This window comes from Camelina sativa, chromosome 14, assembly GCF_030686135.1.
Source record: "Camelina sativa cultivar CO46 ecotype springtype chromosome 14, ASM3068613v1".
In the NCBI taxonomy this organism is placed as follows: Eukaryota; Viridiplantae; Streptophyta; class Magnoliopsida; order Brassicales; family Brassicaceae; genus Camelina; species Camelina sativa.
In genome coordinates, this window is record NC_141893.1 from 32,381,214 (window position 1) to 32,405,414 (window position 24,201).

At 34.9% G+C, this 24,201-nt stretch overlaps 4 protein-coding genes and 1 pseudogene across 12 annotated transcripts; 3 read left to right on the forward strand and 2 right to left on the reverse strand.

The window, feature by feature from the left end:
• Positions 1-342: 342 nt before the first annotated feature.
• On the reverse strand, positions 343-4,839 carry LOC104742851 (phosphoenolpyruvate carboxylase 1). The gene is made up of 11 exons (XM_087484111.1): positions 4,627-4,839; positions 4,230-4,424; positions 3,635-4,029; positions 3,475-3,559; positions 3,174-3,396; positions 2,963-3,066; positions 2,785-2,875; positions 2,529-2,683; positions 1,454-2,452; positions 984-1,370; positions 343-903 (listed from the first exon to the last, which is right to left on the reverse strand). Exons 2-11 carry the CDS (start codon positions 4,395-4,397, stop codon positions 607-609), a joined length of 2,904 nt encoding a protein of 967 aa, XP_087340237.1. The 5' UTR covers positions 4,398-4,424; positions 4,627-4,839; the 3' UTR covers positions 343-606.
• A 3,787-nt stretch (positions 4,840-8,626) lies between these two features.
• Positions 8,627-11,333, reverse strand: LOC104742852 (tubby-like F-box protein 7). 2 transcript variants are annotated; one of them, XM_010463912.3, is made up of 4 exons: positions 10,807-11,333; positions 10,399-10,486; positions 9,659-9,788; positions 8,627-9,453 (listed from the first exon to the last, which is right to left on the reverse strand). In XM_010463912.3, exons 1-4 carry the CDS (start codon positions 11,131-11,133, stop codon positions 8,850-8,852), a joined length of 1,149 nt encoding a protein of 382 aa, XP_010462214.2. In that variant the 5' UTR covers positions 11,134-11,333; the 3' UTR covers positions 8,627-8,849. The 2 variants fall into 2 exon arrangements, with proteins under 2 accessions (XP_010462214.2, XP_087340248.1); XM_087484122.1 differs by having other exon boundaries at positions 10,399-10,505; positions 10,807-11,295.
• A 2,156-nt stretch (positions 11,334-13,489) lies between these two features.
• On the forward strand, positions 13,490-15,538 carry LOC104742854 (putative pentatricopeptide repeat-containing protein At1g53330 pseudogene; annotated as a pseudogene). 3 transcript variants are annotated; one of them, XR_015579892.1, is made up of 3 exons: positions 13,496-15,072; positions 15,165-15,223; positions 15,291-15,538. The product of XR_015579892.1 is annotated as a putative pentatricopeptide repeat-containing protein At1g53330 pseudogene, transcript variant X2 (transcript). The 3 variants fall into 3 exon arrangements; XR_015579893.1 differs by having other exon boundaries at positions 15,296-15,538; XR_015579891.1 differs by having other exon boundaries at positions 13,490-15,223.
• Positions 15,539-18,591: 3,053 nt separating this feature from the next.
• Positions 18,592-20,176, forward strand: LOC104742856 (uncharacterized). The gene is made up of 3 exons (XM_019236406.2): positions 18,592-18,691; positions 18,793-19,763; positions 20,083-20,176. Exons 2-3 carry the CDS (start codon positions 18,795-18,797, stop codon positions 20,113-20,115), a joined length of 1,002 nt encoding a protein of 333 aa, XP_019091951.2. The 5' UTR covers positions 18,592-18,691; positions 18,793-18,794; the 3' UTR covers positions 20,116-20,176.
• On the forward strand, positions 20,090-23,628 carry LOC104742855 (putative disease resistance RPP8-like protein 2). Of its 5 annotated transcripts, none has more exons than XM_087484116.1 (5): positions 20,090-20,176; positions 20,576-21,165; positions 21,255-21,453; positions 21,555-21,701; positions 21,821-23,628. In XM_087484116.1, the coding sequence occupies exons 2-5, from the start codon at positions 21,121-21,123 to the stop codon at positions 23,521-23,523; spliced, it is 2,094 nt and encodes a 697-aa protein (XP_087340242.1). In that variant the 5' UTR covers positions 20,090-20,176; positions 20,576-21,120; the 3' UTR covers positions 23,524-23,628. The 5 variants fall into 5 exon arrangements, with proteins under 5 accessions (XP_087340242.1, XP_087340239.1, XP_087340241.1 ...); XM_087484115.1 differs by lacking the exon at positions 20,090-20,176 and adding an exon at positions 20,327-20,455; XM_087484117.1 differs by lacking the exon at positions 20,090-20,176 and adding an exon at positions 20,378-20,455 and having other exon boundaries at positions 20,576-21,150.
• The last annotated feature ends 573 nt before the right edge of the window (positions 23,629-24,201 follow it).

Here is a 24,201-nt window from a genome sequence, read left to right on the forward strand (position 1 = left end):
CGTACATGTACGCTATAAATTCTCACAATTTAATTAAATTTGAGCCGTTGGGGCGTTAGCGTTACGGTAGTAGTAACCAAAAAAAACTGCAAGCTGTGTCAATATAGGAGACTCACACGCCGTGTCGTTTTCTAATCCACCATTTTCCCCTTCTTCAACGGCCTCTTTTCCGAAAAACATGTCTGCCGTTTTTTCGGGACCACATATAATACCATGCTGAGAGACATGTGTGTAGTAGCTGTTGTGTACACGAATGATTAGGGTGGGAAACTAGAACTGTCACCAGGAAAAGGCCAAACCAAAAACTAAAACCGCACTAGTCAAAACCAAACCAAACCGAAGTAGTAGCAATGGTTATAGTAAGAGACAAAGAAACAAGAAAAGATTCTCTTGTTCTGTTTTATTACACTTACGAAAAAGAAAAAAAACAGAGCGCATGTGTTCGTTCATGATCTCGAAGAATTCTTACACGAAAATCAACATTTTTGACGGTGGATACGTAAATAAACCGAAGAATCCAAACCCGTCTTAACTTATTATTTTCAAAGCCGCAAGGTTAAAAAAAGGAAAGAGAGAGGGAGACTCATCATCTCCTTTGTACTGAACTTAACCGGTGTTCTGTAGACCAGCAGCAATACCCTTCATGGTCAAGATGAGTGTGTCTTCAAGTCCCGGCGCGTATTCACTTGTCGGGTTAAGCTCGATGAGTTCTTGTGCTGGTTTGCTTGATTCTGCAATCTCCTTAGAGATGTGAGGTCGCAGTGTCACATGGTAACTCGGATCACGGATTCTCTTCAATGTGTAAGCTTGGCAGACATTGAGTGTCGTAATGTAAGAATCACGAAGTCTCAGTCTCTGTTTCAAGTAAGGATCTCCTTCCAGAAGATCTTTGTGTCCAGCGGTCTGCAAACAGCGAAAGCGAATCAGACAATTGTGAAATCAATAAGAAAGAAATAAAGAAATCAAGAGGGCTCTGAGTTTACCTGTAGGATGAGTTTCTTGGTTTCTTCGAAATTAGCTCTGAGTTTCTCACCGAACGGCCAGAGTTCTTCTGAAACAAGAAGCTTGTCGTACAAAGCAGCAATACCAGGATCTCCTTTGGCGAACACCATTTCAATTAGATCAATGGTGACTCTAAAGAAAGGCCAGTGTTGGTACATATCTTGGAGCATGTGGAGGTTCTTGACGTCCTTGTCAATCACGTGCCTTATCGCTGCTCCGAATCCAAGCCATACAGGAAGATGGAATCGTGTTTGAGTCCAAGCAAAGATCCACGGAATCGCACGAAGAGATTCAATGCCACCGCTTGGTTTCCGCTTCGCAGGTCTGCTTCCAATGTTCATACGACCATACTCCAGTTCTGGTGTAGCCTGCAAACATATTTTAAGATTCCGTGAGTTTTAAGAATCTGTAGGGTGAGCTTAAAAGATTCCGGGTGAATTAAATTACTTACAAGGCGGAAGTACTCGACAAACCGAGGTTCTTTAAACACAACAGAACGATACTCCTCGGTTGCAACAACCGCCATTTCATCGAGCAACACGCGCCATTCCGGTTTAGGCGAAATTGGAGGACGCATACCGTGCTCGAGTGTAGCAGCGGTGAAACGCTGAAGCGTTCTAAAGCATAAATGCTCTTCGCCAAAGGATTGCTCAATGACTTCACCTTGAACCGTGACACGGAGTGAACCGTTAATAGTATCTGGAGGCTGAGACAATATAGCAAGATGGGTCGGTCCACCTCCTCTTCCAACCGTGCCACCACGACCGTGAAACATCGTTAGCTTCACACCATACTCTTTAGCAACCTTCACAAGCTCTTCTTGAGCTTTGTATAACTGCCAAGCAGCAGACAAACGTCCAGCGTCTTTCCCTGAATCCGAATAACCGATCATAACCTCTTGCTTACCGTTAATCCGGTTCTTATACCAGTCAACAGAAAAGAGCCTAGCAACTGCTGCAGGAGCTGCTTCGAGATCCGCTAGCTTCTCAAAGAGAGGAACAACTCTTAAAGGCTGTTTCACATGGCATTCGCGTTGTAAAAGCTCAACAGCTAATACATCAGAAGGTGCAGTTGCCATAGAGATAATGTAAGCACCGAAGCTGTCTGCTGGTAACTCGGATATGACATGAAACGTGTCGAGAACATCAGCGATTTCTTCGGTTTTAGGAAGATCAGAACCGAATAGCGGACGTTTGCCACTTAGCTCAGATAAAAGCCATTCTTGGCGGCGTTCTTCAGACCAGTCTCTGTAGGATCCGATATCTAAATGCGTGGTGATAGCATCCAATACATCGGTGTGGCGGTCAGATTCTTGCCTTATGTCAAGTCTCACAAGAGAGAGCCCAAAGGTTGAGACTTGCCTCAAGAAATCAAGAAGGCTTCCATCTGCTATTGGACGGTCACCACATGAACACAGAGATCGGTAACAGAGCTCAAGAGGTTCCAAGAACTACACAAATAGCACGAGAGAGCGGTTTAGTACCAAATCATAACCGGGAGTCAAAGGATTCCAACTGCAATGATACCTGTTCCAAATTAATGAAAGTAGCCTCTTCAGGGACATCAGAGTGTCCATTGCTGAGCAATTGATGAGCGCGTTCACGTGTGTAATAAAGCTTGTCCCTTACATCGCCAAGAATCACACGGTATGGCTCTGTTGTAGGAATTGACTTCCAGAATTCTGCAATTAAGACAACGAAATGATAGGTTCCAAATTAAACTGGTTCTGGACACTAAGCTTAAGACATAAACAATATGCTCAATACCGGTTCCTTTTCTTACCTATATAATGTTTCGCAGCATCTTTCCTCGCATTTGCGTGAAGTTCATCAGCTCGCACACGCAGCTCGTCATTGCAACGCCACATAGACATCTACATAAACAAGCAGTAAAAATGAAATGTGGATACATACATAAAGAAGATGAGGAGACTAAACTGAAAAAAATCTCGAGATCAAACCTCAAACATAAGATCTTCAATTTGGTTAAAGTACATAGTAGCAGCCATCATTCTAGCTAACAAGCAAACATCTCTAGTGACTTCAGGTGTAACCCTTGGGTTACCTGCAAACATATAAATATTGTGAGTTTGTGACCTCTGACCTGAATAAAGCCATTGAGAGAGGGAGCGAAATAAGAGAGCTATGCAAGAAGGACTTATAGAAATGTACCGTCACGATCACCACCCATCCAGGAAGAGAATTGAATCAATGGAGCATTATATGGAACACGTTCTTGGATCCCTATGTTTTTCAAAGCTGTGTCTACACGGCGCAGAAACTTCGGAACACCTTTCCAGATAGTTTCATGGAAATAACTCATTCCTGCTCTCATCTCATCTTGAGGAGTGGGTGGTGTTCTTTTGATTTCATCTGTTCGGAATGCAGCTTGAATCTAAAAATGTAGCAAATGTTGCCGTTACATTGGAGGGGTTGAATTCAAATCAAGTAAAATATGAAGAAGCTCTTTTACCTCTCTCTGTAGAGCCTCATCAAGCTCTTGCTTGTCATCAGGAGTAATATCCTTAGCATATAGTTGGGCCAGACAGTCTCTTATCCTGAAAAAGACGCACAAAGAAGATAACATTAAAATCAAAACATCAGAATCCAAGATGTTGTCTAAATGAACTAACCTCCCATGTTTCTGAAGCAATGATCTTCTCACAGACTGAGTAGGATGAGCAGTCAAAACCAAATCCACAGTCTGATTCTTGAGGGCATCAAAGATCTCTTCAGGAGACTTGTTCAGATCTCCAACAAGCTTCTTGAAAGTTTCTTCAAGATCAGATTCAGTAGTAGCAGAGCTCTCATCAACAAAATCACCTTTCTTCAGCTTCTTGACTCTACGGCGATAAGCAATCTGAACTTCCTCAGCCAAATTGGCTAAGTTAAGCATGTGAGAGAAAGCTTTAGCGATAACAATAGAGTCCCCTGGATCTAAACTCGTTAGAACATTCCCAAGCTCCTCTAGCTTCTTTGGTTCATGCTTCCCTTCATATTCTGCAGAATGCTCATAAAGCTCTTGCACCTATACACCACAACACAACACACAATAAGTAATTGCAGATCCATCTCTAAACTGACCAAAAAAGTTTAAAGCTTTGATCTAACCTAACTCATGATCATGACCAAATTAAAGTTAAAACCTTTATTCAAGAATCGATCATCTAAGCAAATGGGTCAATTCAAATCCAAAAAAAAAAAACAACTGAGAAGAAGAAAACGTACAGTTTCACGGAGATCTTCACCGTGCAAATCCTGGAGGATATCGAGAAACCGATCTAAGAGCAAAGCATCATACTCAACAAGCTTGTCGTCTTCACTGACTTTACCAGGAACAAGTTGACGAAGATGAACATCAATTGATGCCATCTTCTCCAACTTCCGATTCGCCATAATTTCACACCGACTTCGTTCCTCACTCTGAAGAAGTAAAACAGAAACAAACCAAACAAAAAAAATTCAAATCCAAAAAGTCAAAACTGAGATTTCGCCAAGTTCAGAGAAAAAAAAATCGAAACTTTAGAGTCAATTGAGGAGACAGAGAGACCCAGATGAGAAAATAATATGCTGATTGTGCGGAGAAGAGTAAATCTAATAAGTGAGAGTGTTCAGAGGGGCTAACCAGTTAAAAGAAGTAAAAGCTGTGTCCTTTGGGAAGTCAGATTCAGATTTCAGAGAGAGAGAGATATATGCAAAAATATGATACTTTGGTTACGTTTATATATAGAGAGAGTGTGATCATGATTCCTTTATCCCATTATTCTATTTCTATTATTATGTGACGCTCTCGCTTTTAGTTGAAATATTTTACCTTTTCTATTATTATTTTCCCCTCATTTTTAGTATATTTATTAATGCATTTGAACTTGAAGGAGTGGTTTTTAATTTCTTTATTTTACAATAATAGAAACTATTTTACTCAATCAGTGATTGTCAACAAAAAAAAATATATATTAGTATCATCCTGTTATGGTTTCCTATCTTTATTCTATTTTTTATGCTCGCTTATAGTTGAATTTTTAACATTTTTAATTAGTTTCTTGAAGAAAAGAAAAATAATCATAGTTAATGTATATTTCTTGGAGATTAACACTTTCATATTTGACTCATAGTTAAATATGCATTAGATCTTGCACAAAATAAAAACAATATCCCTCTCTGAGTTGTTGTTAAATGAAACAGTAATTGGATTTTTGTAGTCTTACAAATTTACCAATGAGATATTTTATTTTGGTACCATTTACCATTTACCAATGAGAATTGTATTTTGTGTTGTTCTAAAAAAAAAATTGTTCTTCTCAAATTCACGCGAGGAAGCGAAGAGAAGCGCATGTGTCATGCACGAAGATTGATGAATCTCTGAACTTTGAACCTAACTATCACTTTTTAAGTGATCACAAGTTGACATTTTTTTTCTTTTTTGAGGATTTAAGTATTTAACCGACCATCTATTTATTTCCGTTTTATTAGTTATTCGATTTAACTTGATTTCTATAATCAACGACAGCGATTGAACATCCGATCATATTTTAATTAATAATAGTATGACTTTTAAACCCATAAGAGTTTTACTGTTTATGTATATAATTTTCTAAATTATGTTTCATCCAATCATAATTTTTTATATCTGTTTCGAATTCATCCAAATTTAGAAAGAAAAAAAAAGTTTAGGAATTCTTTTTAAAAATCATCAATGTATTGTAACTAAATATTATTGGTTTAAAGTTTATAGAAAACTGTTAATCACAACAAAAAAAAAATCAATATGTATTAAAAATTAAATCTTGGATTAAAAATAATAATTCCATACTTAATTTATTCCACATAAATAATGTTGTTATTGATTTTTTTCATTAACATATATGCTTAAGTTTTTATTTTTGGTAAGAGTCTATATTTTATTTTAAATAAGCGGATCTTACAACTAACCTTCATACATTCGTGTCATGTAATCTAAACATCAGTAGTCTACGATAAACTAATAAGTAAACTAAACATATACAAAATGATAAATACAGTATAGCGCAATGTGATGCGATCACTAGCTGAATCATGCCATGATATTATTCTTAATCTCATTATTGTTTGCTAAGTGATAACGTCGTGTACATGTGCTGTGATGTCACATTATAATATTATATGAACATTTTGTGCCGGTCGACTCCAATTTATTAAAAAGAAAAAAAAAACAGTTTGGATCTTTTTTCCTATGTGCCAATGGAATATTCGAATAATTTGGTATGTCTTAATCCATCTAAGTCAATACTCAAACAGGCGTGAGTGATAGTCTAATTGCTCGAATATTAATTAGGTACTCACTTTTTCTGTAATCTATTAATTGCAAAATTTATTAATTTCATTTTCAGGGGATAATTTACATATGCAATTCTTTTTTTTTTCTTCACCATCACATAAGATAAGATTCCTTTGGATTATATTTTGGATATATTGATATGTCCTGAGTACATTATAAAACTAAATTTTATTGCAAAAGATCAAAAACCAAATACTGAAAACTTAAAATAAAAGTCCAAAATCTAAAAACCAATTAAGAAACTAATGATATGCATTTAAAAGCCTTGTCTAGTATAATTATATATGAAATAGAAGTTCGTTTAGAGTTGGAAATGCATCATGCATGTACAATGAAACTTAGCATATTTTTTTTTGTTAAAAACTTAGCATATTTTATTTGCGTGTATGAAATTACATTTTCTGAAATGGAACTATAAACACCGCTTTCGTACACTCCTTAATTACGTATGATGTATCGCGGTGTCTTATTAAGATGAGTTTTTTTTGTAGTCTTTTTAGTATTATAAGATATATATATATATATATATATATATATATATATTGCTAAATACTTTTTTCTTGTCACTATGAATAATGCTGAATTATAATGATAAACTGATTATAAGGTATGCTGGTTAGCTGATAATTTGGCTAACGTATTAGGTGATAATCGAAGTCCATTATCAGGAAGAAGAAGATGAGTTTGGGAAGAAAGGACAAGTGTGAAAACACTTCTTTTTGTTCCTTTTTATTAAAAGAGCTTTTGGTACTGTCAGAAAAGAAAACAAAAGGAGCTTTTTAATTTGTTAATTTCACAGCATCCTTCAATTAAAACACTTTTATAAGTGGGATGCTTCACGGAAGCAATATTGCATGGTACGTGGTGGTGGTGCCTTAATCCTTATGACATATATCCGATTCAACTAAAAGATGTATATACGGAAGAGTGTTTTTTTTTTTTTTTTTTTTGTTAAAGGTATACGGAAGAGTTACTTGAGAGTATCATGGTTAATGCCGTTGAAAGCTTTTGAGCACAAATACTGTATATACTTTAACTAAAAATCATTTAAAACAAAATTCAAAGACTATTGTTTTCCTTGGATTTAACGTCCTAACCTTTTCTAGATCCTTCATTTTTTTTCTAATGAGTCTTCACGTGATTATCATAACAGTGTGGCGATGGAGTTTTTGAAAAAAAATTGGTGGTTAGCTGTGAAAATATCTATATTGATATGTATAAAATCTTGCTACGGAGCTAATTGAAAGAAATTAAGGATTAATATGAATTGTACATTGTATATTTAAATCCCTACTAAACGATAAATTTGGAAAACAAAGAGCAACCCTTACTTATCCTTAAGACCAGGCTGACCATACGAAAGTATTGTATTTTCACACCATTTATAGTAAGCTTATTGCATATATAAACAAGATATCCAGTTGTAAACAAAATTAAAGAACATAACGGAAAAGAGAAAATTTAAAAAGGATTTGCAGTATTTTTTGTTAATAAAACTATATTTAAGATGGCTACATCGAAAGGATTTGCAGTATGTTTCCTCTTTGACGCTCCTCATAACAATCGTCTTATTTGTTGGAGTCAACTCCGCTGATTTGTCGAAATGTAGAAACTTTGATCCTATCGGAGGAATCCCTCAAGACTGCAGTTAGGGATGATGAGCAATGTAGAAAACTATGACGAAGGAATAAGACGACGACCTGGATTATATAAGCCGAGGTTCTGATAGTTAATCAATTATATAAGTTTATAAAGATTATAAATTTTGTAAAATTATGATTTTCATATAAAATATTGTTTGCAAAAATATAAATATTATAATTATTCAATTTTTATTCATGAAAATCAGTAATCTTAACAAAACAAAAAAAAATCATTATTTTTGCTTGGAAATAGCCAACTGATAGTTGTATGAACTCAGTTAGTTGACCAAAAGGCATCCAATTGTCATTTACCGGAAAAAGTGACAAGAATCTCGATTTCCAAACTTACATGAATTGAAATCCTTGCACAGATTAAGTAGTCAAAAACACGAGACGATTTAACCGGCTAAAGTTCCAAACGAAACATTACGTGACTTGTCTACCGTAAAGTTCCAAATTATCCTTTTTTGTTTTCAACCAAAAAATTAATTAGAAAACTACTCCTACCTACAAAGGAATTATCAGCAAAAGAGTGCGGGAAGACCCGGTTAAGTCAAGTTCCAAATTACTTTGTAGGAGTATCTGGTAAATTAAAACAAAAAGACCAAGGACACTTGATTCAAAGGCAGCAGTAGTATTATTCGTTTCGTTGTTAGTTGTAAGAATAATATTGAAGAGATACATTTTTGATTTTGGGTTTTCAAGTTACAGTTTGGTGCTTACATAGTAATAATTACGTGCTTCTTCTCCTTCCACAATACCTTGCGTTTACACTTACACATGATTACAACAAAACATTACACTTTTTGCAGAGACGTTCGCTTTTTTTTTTTCCTTTTTTTTTTTTAATATATTTATTTATTTTTGTGTTGCCTTTTTTGCTGGGTTTCACTCGCAGGCAAGTTTAGTGCCGAAACTTGTGAGACAGATAGCAAAAGCCTGAAATGCAGAGAGGGGCTGCCTATAATCCATTGTGAAAGTGTCATCTCCCACTTTGCCAAACTGTAGAAGAACTGTTTCTTCATCGCCTTTACCGCTCGGTTGACTTTGGTCCACGGTCGCAACCAACTGAAAGTTCTTGACAGACGCAACAGTTACTCGTCCATGGAAATTGAGACACCAGCATTGTAAGTGCTCGTGCCATCTCGGAGCTTTGTTCTTTAGTATTGTGAAGCTGGAACCATCCTTGTTGGGTTTTTTCATTATTTTGGTTACATCACATGGATTCTGGTCCAAACAGAGTCCAGCGGTTGATGATGATGACGATGATGAGGATGGGCACCGGAGTGTGCTTACCATTCTTCTTGGACCTCTTGATTTCAAGAGGTTGAATTTATAAGAAACATGACCGACTTCAAAGTTGCCTGCTGGAACTTGAGGGCTTATCTGCTTCGATGCAAATCTGCGACTGGCTTTGCCGTTTGAAGGCTTCGCTCCGTTATGTGGCGGTTGGCTATCGTATACTGTAAAGTTGGTCCCAAGAAAATCTGATCTGCAAAAGTTTCCAAAAAAATAAACATGAACCTTAGATTTCAGGCCACTCATATTCTAAGCAAAAAACACCGTAAAGAGACTCAAGATTTTAGTTCCAAGAGTGGCAAAAACAAATTAATAATTTCTGAGAAGGGAGAAGGCAGTCTTGCTTTACAAATTAAATGACCGCCAAGGATATTCAACGTTGCACACATTGATGATACCTTAATTTTCCAACGTAGGCATTACTTCCTTGAGAAAAATCATCAGCATCAAGTGATATGATGTACTCAGTATAAGCACCGGTCCTGAACCTCCGTGCCGCCAGAAGAAACTTTCCTTTATCAGTGAATGCTGGTAAACAGAAGATACTAAAGGAAATTAATAAATGCAGAGTCTAAAGGATAAACTAGCCGTAGTATAATAAGTAACATTTTGAAGCCAAGAAAGAATCCTGACGGATAACTAAATGAAGTATAATCGAAAATTACTTGAACTTGTTCCAAAACAACAAAAAGCAATCTGCTCTTAGTTAACCCCACTTGTAAATTATTTAATCTAACCAGACCATTGATGTAACTCAGAATATTATTCAGTGAAGAACTGATAAAAAGATTACTTATCAAAACCTTGCAAATTACTCCACTGGTCAACAACACCTATAATAGACTGAAGCGGGGACTATTCTTCATCATCACCCACGGAGGTCAACAAAAAAGTCAATACTTATTTATGGGAATTGGTTGGTAAGTTCTTTCAATGCCCCGACCACTCAAGGCATTACATATTAAGGCGAAAGACTAAGACAACTTACATTGTACGCCTAGGAATTCACTAATTCCAATCGTTTTCACACTTAAAAAACCAACCTAGACTTTTCATTGCCATATATAAAATTTTCAAATATTTGACCCAATCAAGGAAACCAAGGAAAAGTGATATTTTGTTTTGGAAATTAACTTACATGGAGTAAGAGCAAGATACAAGTAAAAAGTTGATGTCTTCTTGTTCCTCTTTATCAAGCACTGATTCGAAAACTCTCGTGGACCTGGCTGCATAACAAAGGAAACACTAAAAAAATCTCAATTCTCATCCCAATCTTTCAATTTCTCAAACGAAAAAAGCAAACCCATAACCAAAAATAGCAACTTTTTTTAATGCATAGAGCAAAAACAACAAAGACTCCAATTGTAAAAAAAAACATAACCACATCATGAAGTCGTAACTCGCACCAAATTTTATAAACAAAGCAGTGCCTCTAACAGAATCGATTCCTAAAAACGATCAGAGAAATCGAAAAACCCCAAATTTGTGAAGGTTTTCACCAAACCAAAAACTTCAATTCACAAATTTTCAAAAAGAAGGCCGTTACCAATTTAAGGCAAGAAGGGAAAGTGATTTTGCCGGAGTTGAGAGGCGATCTAGCGAATTCCTGAGTGATCTCTCTCCATTTCTTAGAAACGCAGGCGCAAGTCACTACATCACGGCGTTGTGGCCACCGGTCCTCACTCTCCTCCACGCGACGAATGATCTCGCCTAACAACTCAGGGAGCATCGCCGACCAAGACGACGATCCAGCGGCCATGTTCGACGCCGACGGAAGCGGAATCGAATCGGGTCCCGGTGCCGTCGTCTCTCCCTGATTATACCTAAACGAGTTCGAGATCCTCCGCGAGAGGAGGGACCGTGACAAAGGCATCTGTAAAAAAAGAAGAAGAAGAGAGAGAAAGAGAGAGAGAAAGAGAGAGAGAGAAGTTTTCGATCTGGAAATAGAGAGGAGAGAGAAAGAAGAGAGAGAAAGGATGAGATGTGTGTTTCTTTTTTTGGGAAAATCTGATGAGAAAAAAACTTAAAATTAAACAAAAATTAATACGGACGTGCGAAATCTAGAAGACGGACAGACAGAGTGATATTTTTGGTTAAACTGACACCGCTGTTGTGTAGAATAGGTGACAGATCTTTTTGATTGGGCCACGTCGTAAAGGTAAAAATCAATCATAAAAAACAAACCTATTATATAAAGTTGGGTTTTGAAAGTTAGTCATTAATAAAATATCTGTCAAGTTATCAATATTAGATTTTGACATGTGTAAAAGTGAATATTTAGTAAGAGGAATTTAATTACACCAAAAATAAAATATTTTGTTTAAAAAACATATTAATAATGTAAAAAGATAATTATCAAAAATTACAAAATTTATAAAAAACACTTTATATAATTATAAGAAGATTATATATATATATATATATTTCATAAAATTTGAAATTATAATATTATTTAATTACTTTTAATTTGAAGTTATTCAAAAACATTGCTTTCAACTTTGTTTAATTGGGAGTTTTTTTTAATGGAAAGGTAATTTTATTTTATTTTTAAAACCAAAATTTTCTTCTACTTTCTCTTTTTCAGTTGGGAATAGGTAAGATTAATATGCTCATCCAAAATAATATATGCGTCTACTTTTCTTAATATTGTATTTTAAAATTTATTGTAATATTTTTAGATTAATTTATTTAATTTGTGTTTTCATCTTTGAATTATTTGGGATTCATATATTACAGTGCTTATAATTTTCTATTGTTTCTTTAATTATATCAAATTAATTTTCTTCTAATTACTCAATCTTGATTGGTTGGTCATAAACTCTTCTTTGTTTTGCAAACATAATTGTTACCATTATTCATTCAATCCCAAAGGGAGATAACGAGTAAAAGCTCATCAATCTAATAGATGGATAAAATAAGCTAATCAAACACAAGCTTACAACAAACATAGATAGATAGATTGGAAAAACATAAATCGTTGTTGATAGATCAATAGGAGCTCAAAGACTGTGACACTCTGGTTTGCAGAAAGGTTTAATATAATTGATTTTGGCTACATATGTCACCAAAATGCACTTATTTTTTTGGTCAAGGGTCCTAAGATAATTTCATGATGGGTGACCTTTCTGGAAGTGATTGTCGGAACTGTGCAAGTTTTTAAAGCCTCTCAGGCGTAACAAACCGGCAATCGAATATGGGTGGGTCCACGAGCTGGGAATAGATGTAGGGCCCACTTAGGAAGGTGAGCCCATGGACTGATAGTGCACATGGGCTCACTAAGCAAGGTGGCGGTTGAGGCGTTACAGAGACAAATGCTACATCATGGTGTGTCAAAAACACTTCTAGGAATACATTGTGAAATTTAAAATTAGTTATTATCAAAAAAAATTTGTGATGTTAGAAAAAAGGTTTTTACTTTTATTAGTTGTCGGAGCAAGTCATTTTGAGATAGCAAAAAGACGTGAATATGTTCTCTCCAGACAGAAGGAGGGCACAACCGAGGTTCTCTCTACAGTGTAGAAGGTTAGACATAAGGTTATCTCCCCTAGGGAGGAAGGTAGAGGAGGTTTGACGTAAGGTTATCTCTCCAAGTGAGGAAGGCAGAGCCAAAGTTCTCTCCATGGTGGAGAAGATTGGACGCAAAGTTCTCTCCATAAGAGCATCTGCAATGGTCCTCTATTTTTTCCTCTATAATAGAGGTGAGTTTTACTCCAACCCACATCTATTTTCACATCTAAAATAGAGATTGCTATTTTTTCCTCTATTTATAGAGGAACTCTATTTTTTTCCTACAAAGGATTCCTCTATAAATAGAGTATCTCTATTATAGAGGAAAAAAATAAGGAAAACCATTGGAAATGGTCTAAGAGATGAGGATGGAACCAAAGTTTTCTCCATGGTGGTCATACACTATTGTGATGATACATTGGTTAGTAATTATGTAAGATATTTTTTATTAGAAATATTTTTTGAGATAACAATTTTAGTAATTAAAAAACTATACAAAAAAGAAAGTAAAATAGTTGGGTTAATGTGTTCATACAAATATATTTCTAGGTATGTAAATATATTTGTAACATAAAGTATACTTAGATATAAATTTTTTTTTAATAGTAATATACATAAAAAATTTATAAATAGATATAAATCAGTATATTATAATAAAAATAAAAATATATAAATAATTTACAACAAATTTTAATATAATTTATAAAATTTTAAACGTGCATATCATCCGGATCCTCATCTAGTTATTTTATACACAGCACACTGATTAAACCGGATACGATGATTAAACCATGACCGCCGTGAAATCTGTCTCTTCTTCCTTTAGGCTCGCGTCTCTCCTCCGCCGTGAGAATGATCCTTCCGCCGCAGTTAAGCTTTTTCGAAACCCTGATCCTGAATCAACGAACCCGAAAAGACCCTTCAGATACTCGCTTCTTTGCTACGATCTCATAATCACGAAACTTGGTGGCTCCAAGATGTTTGAAGAGCTTGATCAGGTGCTTCTACAGCTCAAAGCCGATACTCGGATCGTTCCCACGGAGATTCTATTCTGCAACGTGATTAATTTCTTCGGCCGTGGAAGGTTGCCCAGTCGTGCGCTCCACGTGTTCGACGAAATGCCTCAATACCGTTGCCAACGTAGTGTGAAATCAGTGAACTCTCTGTTGAATGCGCTTTTGAAGTGCGGAGAGTTTGAAAAAATGAGGGAGCTTCTTTCGGGTGTTGGTGAGTTTGGTAAGCCAGACGCTTGTACTTACAATATACTGATCAATGGATGTTCTCAGAGCGGGTGTTTGGATGATGCCTTGAAGCTGTTCGATGAAATGGTCAAGAGAAAGGTGAAGCCCACTGGGGTAACCTTTGGGACGATGATTCATGGGTTTTGCAAGAATTCGAGGGTGAAGGAAGCGTTGAAGATGAAGCAAGATATGTTGAAAGTGTATGGAGTACGTCCCACGGTTCACATTTATGCGTCGTTGATCAAAGCGGTTTGTCGAATTGGTGAATTGAGTTTTGCGTTTAAGCTTAAGGATGAAGCGTACGAAGGAAAGGTTAAAGTAGACTCAGCTATTTACTCTACGTTGATTAGTTCGCTTATAAAAGCTGGCAGGTCGAGTGAGGTGTCGAGGATCTTGGATGAAATGAGTGAGAAAGGATGCAAACCCGACACAGTGACTTACAATGTACTCATTAACGGGTTCTGTGTTGAGAACGATTATGAATCAGCTTATCGTGTTTTGGATGATATGGTAGGAAAAGGCTTGAAACCTGATGTTATAAGCTATAACATGATACTCGGTGTCTTGTTTAGAATCCGAAAATGGGAGGAAGCAACTTACTTGTTTGAAGATATGCCCAGAAGAGGTTGTAGCCCTGATACCTTATCTTATAGAATAGTTTTTGATGGTCTTTGCGAGGGTTTACAGTTCGATGAAGCAGCTGTTATCTTGGACGAAATGCTTTTCAAAGGTTACAAGCCTCGCAGGGATAGGCTAGAAAGGTTTCTGCAAAAGCTTTGTGAGATTGGAAAGCTGGAGATTCTCAGTAAAGTTATAAGTAGCTTGCATAAAGGGAATGCTGCTGAGGATGCAAATCTATGGTCGGTTATGATACCTACAATGTTCAAAGTACCTGCGAAATCGGGTTCGATTAATTTGTTATTGAATAAAATAACGGAAGATGGTCCTTTGTCAGCAATGCCGCAGTGCTAGGTCACTCTTGTCATACATGTTAATGTTGCTGTGAACCTTGCTCTGGTGATACAGGACAAGGAACAAAAAGAATTGCCAAATCTTGTAAACAGGTAAATCATTCCCCACATGGGCTCTCTTCAATGTAGATAGCGGAAGAATGTGCTATCTGCTCCTAATTGAAGCTCTTACCTCTTGTCCATAGCCTGTAAAGTGGTGGTGCAGAGGAATGATCCCACCGCTGAACCAAGCTCTGTTATTGAGGTATGATTTTCCTTCGGTTGATTTTAAAAGATAAAATGTAATACAAGTTACCAACTACTTTTTTTAGGGCAGCCGTCGTGGTGGTGTTTCGTGGCGGCGTGGGACAGCCGTGGTAATATTGGTGATGGAGAGGCGGCAGCAGTGACTGCGATGTCGTTGAAGATGGTGATGACCGCAGCTCTGCTGAATGATTTGTTATGATGATTTAACGATTTAATTCTCTTTTTGTCTACCATTCGACTCTGTTTGACTTAATCTTATTTATAAGACACATTTGATTCATATAGAATAATGTTAAATTGAATTGTTGAAACAGTTTCCTTAAGCTGTTCTTAATTCATCCATGACTCTAGGAATCCAATTGCCTGAAACTGGTCCATAAATCTTCTGGTTGTCTACTCTTCAGAAATCATTTCACAATAAACGATAGTCTATGTTGTTCTCACTCTATTTGATTTCAATTAATAGCATCTTTTAATATAATAAATTTTAATCCACGGTACAGCAGAACAATTTTTTAACAACAATTATTAAAAAAATAAATATGTTGTATTTTTTGTGTTTGTTTACTTAAATAAAGTTTGATTAAATGTTATTTAAAATTATTTAAAAACTTATATTATGCGTGAGACAATATTCTTATTTAAAGTTTAATGTAGTTATAATTATGTGATAGGTTCTAAAGACCAAAATATTTTATATAATATTATTTTGTATATCAAATTTTATATATGTGAATTAAGTTGATAATAATCAAATTTGCAATCTAGAAGTGTCCAAATGATTTTACAAATGAAGAAGAAGTCATTATTTTCTAGTATCATTGTTTTCTAGAATCTATCATGCCAGACTGTTTTTTGAAATATTTTAAACTTTTCATATTTTAAAAACGGCTTGTATAATTTTTGTTTATAAATTAATTTTTACAATTATTTTGTAAATTGTAATTTGGTATTACTATTAAAATATACTTTTAAGTTTTGGGTACTCTTTTGGTACATTTGTAATCATGATGTATTTTTATCAATTCTTTGTTTAAGATTTACATTTTTATTTCCTGAATTAATGTTGTTTTCCAGAGTTTGAACATTTAGTTGGCTAAGCTGTATTTTTGGTTTAATAGTAGTTTCAGTTCAATTTTAGTTTTGACAACCAATTGATATCTTGGCTAGGTGTTTTTGAACTAATATAGTTGGATGATTTAATAATCTTATATAGTTGGTTGAGTTTGAAAACTGGGTAGTTTATAAATATTATTTGAAAATTTATGTAATTTACTGGAAATCCTTGGTTAATATTTTTCTCCATATATCTTTGTGGTTAATATCTGCTGGAAAGTGTTTAAAATGAACAGTGAAAAAGTGGTATATATACATATGCATTTTAGTAGAGTATTTCTTAGTGTAAAGTAAATTCAAAGATTCAAAAAAATTAGTCTATTGTGTTTTTTTTTGTTTCTATACATACAAATTTTTAATTTGGAATTATGTTCAATACTTTCGAGAAGCTACTGAAAATGACTAAATGTTTATAAAGGTAGCAGCTTAAATTTTAAAAAAAATAGATATCTCTTATCATTTAAGTGAAAACCATTATTCCATCTTCCAGCAGCTGTTTTAAAGTTTAGATTGAGTGAAATCTTTTGTGAGTAGCTATTGTCTTAAAACCACCATAAAAAAACATTTACTGTTAAATTAATATTGTCTTAAAGCCTCCATACAAGAAGAGATCTACATTTAAATTAACATAAACAGAATATATAAATCCTATGTTAATTATTAATTTAATAAACAGTGAATACATATATGAAAACAAATTATATTATACTCTAAGTCTCTAAAAAAATATTAATATTTGTGAAATGATAGACTAAAGTTACTAAACAATGAAAATAAAATAAAATAAACTATGAAAAAATTAATCCACTATCAAGTATCAAATTTCTAACACAAATGTAAAATTAAACTTATGTTAAAACAAACAATGAAAAAAAAACATATATATACATTAGCACTTTCCAACATAATATAATTAAGGGTATGTTTGTGGTTTACGATTACATGACATTGTGTTAAAGCCTCCATACATAAAAATATTTACGTTTAAATTAACATAACCTGATGATGGAAACACTAGATAAGTAATGTTAATTAGAAGAAATTAACATAACTTTTTTTTTAACAGGCAGAAATTGTTTCAAGAAAAATCCTCTACAAGACATCTGAGAAAATTGTGCTTAGGAGCTCCGATAATGAATGCTTCAGGTTGATCAAGTCTCTAATCAAATATATGAAAACAAATTATATTACACTCTAAGTTTGTAATAAAATGTTTATTTTTGTAAAATGATAGACTAATGTTCCTAAAAAATGAAAATAAAAGAAAATAAACAATGAAAAAAATTAATACTCTATCAGCTATCAAATTTCTAACACAAATGTAAATTTAATCTTATGATAAAACAAACAATGAAAGAAAATAAATTATACACTAAAATCTCTATAAATTAATAAACACTATAAATTAATAAATTTTGTTGGTCCTAAGTAGGGTCAAGGTAAAAATTAATAAGATAATAAGATAATATTTTTTTTGAAATTTTCATATTCCCATGTAAAATATGGCTCCAATAATATTATAAATTAAATAATTACGATAAATTTACATATATATAATAATAATATATACTTTAAATTTTTGAATTTTCTCCTAAAGCTCATTTTTTTTGTCACCTAAAACTCATATCTATAAAACAATTGTTATGTGATATTTTCAAACTATAATGATATAAATACTCTATAACATGTCATAAAAATAACAATTTTTTAAAAAAAAAATTTAATTTCTTGATATGTAACATTTTTATTTTGATACTTTCATAGGCTATTAAAACACAACTATTGATATTATTATTAATAAATTTAAATTCATGTATATTATGTGTAATACAATTTCTTGTCAAGAACATTTGTAATTATTAATTTACACTACTCCCTCTGTTTCATAGTAAGTGTCATTTTGACACTTTGTACACAAATTAAGAAAACATATTAAAATATCTCTTATACCCTTAAAATTGAAATTGATTCTTGATATTCTTCAATGAATATAAGGTTAAAGTTGGAAATTTATGCTTAATTTTACATTGAAAATTTAAAATGACACTTATTTTGAAACAAAAAAATCAGGCTAGAATAACAGAAAGAATATAAAATAATAATTATTCCTTATAAATTAATAAAATGTACCGAGTTCCAACATTATTAATTTTTATAAGGTTTATTTACTGTATAATATATTTTCACTTTCACATTATATAATTAAGGGTATTTTCGTCATTTACAGTTAAGAGAACCCTAAAGTTATCCGACGAGGTTGTTGTTCTTTTATTTAGTTTCAAAGGTCTTTACATTTGTTTTATTCTTCCACTAATCCAAAAAAGTTCATCAATTCCGATTCACGCACTCTGTAAGTTTTGGTTCTTTTTCTTTCTTTTGTAACTGTTTGATTGATAAATTGCTTATGTGAGCTCTGTGTATTAACAAAATTTGATCTTTTGGTTTTTTCAGGAATGAATCTTGGAGTGAAGAAGATGGCTGTTCTCTACCATTACCCTTGCCACGACGGTGTTTTCGCAGCTTTAGCCGCACATCTCTACTTCTCAGCAAACTCATTCCCTTCACTGTTCTTCCCCAACACAGTCTACTCTCCAATCACAATCAGCCAACTTCCACTTGAAGAAATAAGTCATCTCTATCTCCTCGATTTCACTGGACCTCCTGGTTTCGTTCAACAGCTCTCTCCTCAAGTCGACAATGTCGTGATCCTCGATCACCATAAAACCGCTATAGAGAGCTTAGGTGATGACGTCTCTTCCACTTGCAAGAACGTTACTAGTGTTTTGGATATAGAGAGAAGCGGTGCCACCATTGCGTTCGACTATTTTACTCAGAAGCTGACTGATGAATGCAAGGAGATGAATGATTTCAAGAGGATGAGACGTGTCTTCGAGTATATAGAAGACGCTGATATATGGAAGTGGGAGTTACCAGAGAGCAAAGCATTCAACAGTGGGATCTTGGACTTGAAGATCGAGTACGACTTCAATGTGAACCAGTCAGTGTTTCAGCAGCTACTCTCGTTGGATCATGAAACTGTGATCAACAGGGGAAAACAGAGTTTGTTTAAGAAACATAAACTGATTCACGAGGCGTTGGAGCAGTCTTATGAGATTGTTCTTGGAGGAGGTTGTGATGAAGAGTTTGGACGGTGTTTAGCTGTGAATGCAGATGATGAGATTGCGGAGCTTAGAAGCGAATTAGGGAATCAGTTGGCTGAGAAGAGCAAGAATCTGAAGTTTCGAGGTATTGGAGCTGTTGTTTACAGAGTTGCTGAGCTTGGAGATGAGAAGAAACTGAAAATTAGTTTGAGGAGTGTTGCTGAAGAAGACACAACTCCGGTTTCTCAGAGATTCGGAGGTGGTGGTCATAAAAACGCAAGCTCCTTCTTGTTAAGCTCCGTGGAGTTCGAGCATTGGAAGGTGAATAGAAACTCTTCCAATACATTAGCTTAGAGAAGTTGTAGAATCAGCTAATATATAGCTCTCTGTATGGAATGCTTGTTTGAACCGATGTGGTTTACAGTATTGCCAATTTGGTAGTTTAGTTCGGGTTTAGTTCTGCTTTGTGGCTTTGGAAAAACAGAAACCAATGTAACCTCAAATTGACTACAAATCAGTTTGTACGATTTTTGTTTTAAGTTTTGGTTCCAATGTATCTTTGATATTCAAAGTATTCAGGTTCGAATAGCATTTGAAGTATAACTTAATTGGTAAGTTGTGATTATGTCACTGCTTGCAGCCTGCAGGACTCATGGGAACAACACCAAGTTGAAAGTTCCACAAGACTCCACAAGTCAGAATGGCAATTTTGCTTCATGTGGTTTTGATTCAAGGTAAATGACTTACTCATTTGCTCCATTGACTTTAACTAAATACTCATTAGCTCCATTACTCTAAATACTATGAAAATTCAATTAAGTCTTTATAATTACTAATTGGAGGAAGTAATGGGGACCTCAAAGGAGCTTTATTGTAATGATTCTGAGTGAAAGAATAATTTTTAACAAAATATCTTCTACTTGATGAGAATGAAGCATCACATGTTGCAAAATCATTTGTCATAACTGATTACTGTGGACTACCCTCATCCAATGGATTGGTAGCTGGATAAGGTTGACTTTGACTTTGAAAAATTGATCTCTCTTCTTTCAATCTACTTGTTGTCTTAGTTTCGTTTAAATATTTACTGTCTGCTTGTTTTGCTTTGATCCGTATTTTGTACTTTGTTGTAGTATGGCTGAGGCAGTTGTATCATTTGGAGTTGAGAAGCTTTGGGAGCTTCTGACTCGAGAATCTGCACGATTGAATGGTATAGATGAGCAAGTTGATGGTCTAAAGCGTCAGCTGGGAAGGTTACAGTCGTTGCTGAAAGATGCAGATGATAAGAAAAATGAAAGTGAAAGGGTGAGAAACTTCTTGGAAGATGTCAAGGACATTGTTTATGATGCTGATGATATAATCGAATCCTTTCTTCTGAAAGAACTTAGAGGAAAAGATAAAGGGATCAAGAAGCATGCGAGAAGACTTGCTTGTGTTTTAGTAGATCGCCGGAACTTTGCTTCTGATATCGAAGGTATAACTAAGAGGATCTCTGAGGTGATTGCTGGAATGAAGAGTTTAGGGATACAACATATAATCGATAGTGGTGGCTGTTCATTGTCTCTGTCTCTGCAAGAAAGACAAAGGGAGATCCGACAAACTTTTTCTAACAAATCTGAAAGTGATCTTGTGGGGTTGGATCAGAGTGTTGAAGAATTAGTTGATCATTTGGTGGAGGATGATAGCATTCAAGTGGTTTCTGTTTCTGGTATGGGCGGTATTGGTAAAACCACACTCGCTAGACAAGTTTTTCATCATGACATTGTCCGCCGCCATTTTGATGGATTCTCATGGGTTTGTGTTTCGCAACAGTTTACGCGTAAGAATGTTTGGCAGAGGATGCTGCAAGATCTTAGACCATATGATGAGGACGTTATACAGATGGACGAATATACACTCCAAGGTAAACTCTTTGAATTGTTGGAAACCGGTAGATATCTGCTTGTCCTCGATGATGTATGGAAAGAAGAAGATTGGGACCGCATAAAAGCTGTGTTTCCCCATAGAAGAGGTGAGCTCTAATCGTACATACATTAAGCACCAATAAGGTTGGTAACACATTGGTCATAGATGCCTTTTATTCGCTATCATGAAACGATAAGTATTTTGCAGGTTGGAAGTTGTTACTTACTTCCCGCAATGAAGGTGTTGGTTTACATGTGGATCCAACATGTTTTGCCTTTAGACCAAGAATCCTTACTCCCGAAGAAAGTTGGAAGCTATTTGAGAGAATTGTGTCCCCTAGGAGAAGCGAAACTGGTATAGTACTTTCATTTTATATAAAACAAGGACCAAGAATCTTTGTAAAATTCATTTTTCTCTTATGAATCCTTTAAGACTGAGAAGTGTAAGATATATTATATTGTCTTGGTTTTCAGGATTCAGGCTTGATGAAGCCATGGGAAAGGAAATGGTCACATATTGTGGAGGACTGCCGTTAGCCGTAAAATTGTTGGGAGGGTTGTTAGCTAAGAAACAGACACTCCTCGAGTGGAAAAGAGTATATAGCAATATTGGAACTCAGATAGTAGGAAAATCTGTTTTAAATGAAGACAATCCCAATTCGGTTTACCGAGTATTGTCTTTGAGTTATGAAGATTTGTCTATGCAGTTAAAGCATTGCTTCCTTTACTTGGCTCATTTCCCTGAAGATTACAAGATAGAAGTTAAGACATTGTTCAACTACTGGGTTGCAGAAGGAATAATAGTGTCAATTTACGATGGATCAACCATTCAAGATAGTGGAGAAAGCTACCTAGATGAGCTAGTGAGGAGAAATATGGTTGTTGTTGAAGAAAGCTATTTGAGTTCCAGAATAGAGTATTGTCAAATGCATGACATGATGAGAGAAGTTTGTTTATCTAAAGCCAAAGAAGAAAACTTTCTTCAAGTTGTCAAAGTCCCTATAGCTACTGTTACTACCATCAATGCTCAGTCTCCTTGTAGCTCTCGCAGACTTGTTCTACATAGTGGTGATGCACTTCATATGCTAGGACATAAAGGCAACAAAAAAGCTAGATCTGTTTTGGTTTTTGGAGCCGACGAAAACTTGTGGAAGCTTTCAGGTCTCAGATGTTTACCATTGTTAAGAGTGTTAGATCTTTCTTACGTACAGTTTGAAGGAGGGAAGTTACCATCAAGCATCGGAGAGCTGATTCACTTGAGATTCTTGAGTTTATACGAGGCTGGGGTATCTCATCTACCTTCTTCTCTACGGAATCTAAAGCTTCTTCTCTGTTTGAACTTAGGTGTTGTTGATCGGTTACTAGTTCATGTGCCAAATGTTTTGAAAGAGATGCAAGAACTAAGGTACCTTCGCTTACCTCGTTCAATGCCTGCTAAAACCAAGTTGGAACTGAGTGATCTAGTTAACTTGGAGTCCTTAACGAATTTTTCTACGAAACACAGTAGCGTGACGGACTTCCTCCGCATGACAAAGCTCACGGTTCTCAATGTGATTTTCAGTGGCGGGTGTACTTTTGAAACTCTGTTATCATCTCTTGGTGAATTGAGAAATCTCGAAACGCTTAGTTTTTATGATTTCCAAAAGATCAGTGTGGCTGAACATGGGGGCGGAGAACTCGTTCTAGATTTTATTCATCTAAAGGATTTAACTTTGTCCATGCATATGCCAAGGTTTCCGGATCAATACCGGTTCCCTCCCCTTCTTGCGCACATATGGCTAATCGGATGCCGCATGGAGGAAGATCCAATGCCGATTCTAGAAAAGTTGCTTCACTTGAAATCTGTTTATCTTTCATCTGGTGCATTCGTGGGAAAGGTAATGGTCTGCTCGAAAAGCGGATTTCCTCAACTACTAGCTCTCAAAATGTCGTATAAAAAAGAGTTGGTAGAGTGGAGAGTAGAGGAAGGGTCGATGCCATGTCTTCGTACTTTGACTATAGACAATTGCAAAAAGTTGAAGCAACTCCCGGATGGGCTCAAATTCATAAGTTGCTTGAAGGAACTGAAAATAGAAAGAATGAAGAGGGAGTGGACTGAGAAATTGGTAATAGGTGGGGAAGATTACTACAAAGTCCAACACATTCCCAGTGTTCAGTTGATAAACTGTGGCCACTAATGAGCAAGTGTTGTACTTATTTCTCTTTTGTCCACTTTGTTCATTTTTTATTGGTTTTGCATCCTACTTGGATTAACAAATAAAAAAAGGACTTTTGTTCTGACTTTTGATTCTGGTTTCATAAAGTAAGTTTGCTATAAAGTTTGAAATATATTATGTACGTGCCACAAAAAAAATATAAATTATGTTTGTATATAGTTTTTATTTTGAAAATGTTAGTTTGTTTTAGTTTGTTAAATGTAATAAAATAATATATTTGAAAGTAATATATGACAAATCAATCTATATATAAAAAATTGTAAAAATTCATACGCTATAGTTGAGAGTACTGCTTTTCCATAGGTAACATATAATTAGGGGGTATAACATTTATAATTGAAACTAAGATCGGTTGTTTATATTCATTTTGTGAATATTAGGTTAAAATAATAAGGGGTTCACGAAAAAATTTGAATTGATGTGATGGTGGATCCGGATCAAATAAGAACCGAATTAGTGATCGATTATATTAATTATTATTAAACCGATAAACTATCAAACCAGAAAATAAATGCTAAAAATTTAAAGTTTTTGATCGAATGACCTAAAGTGTTACCAAAGCGCTTGTGAAACCCATCTCGATAGGTTTGTCTGATAACGAATTTAATATTTTTTTGCCCATAAAAAACTCACTCCAAA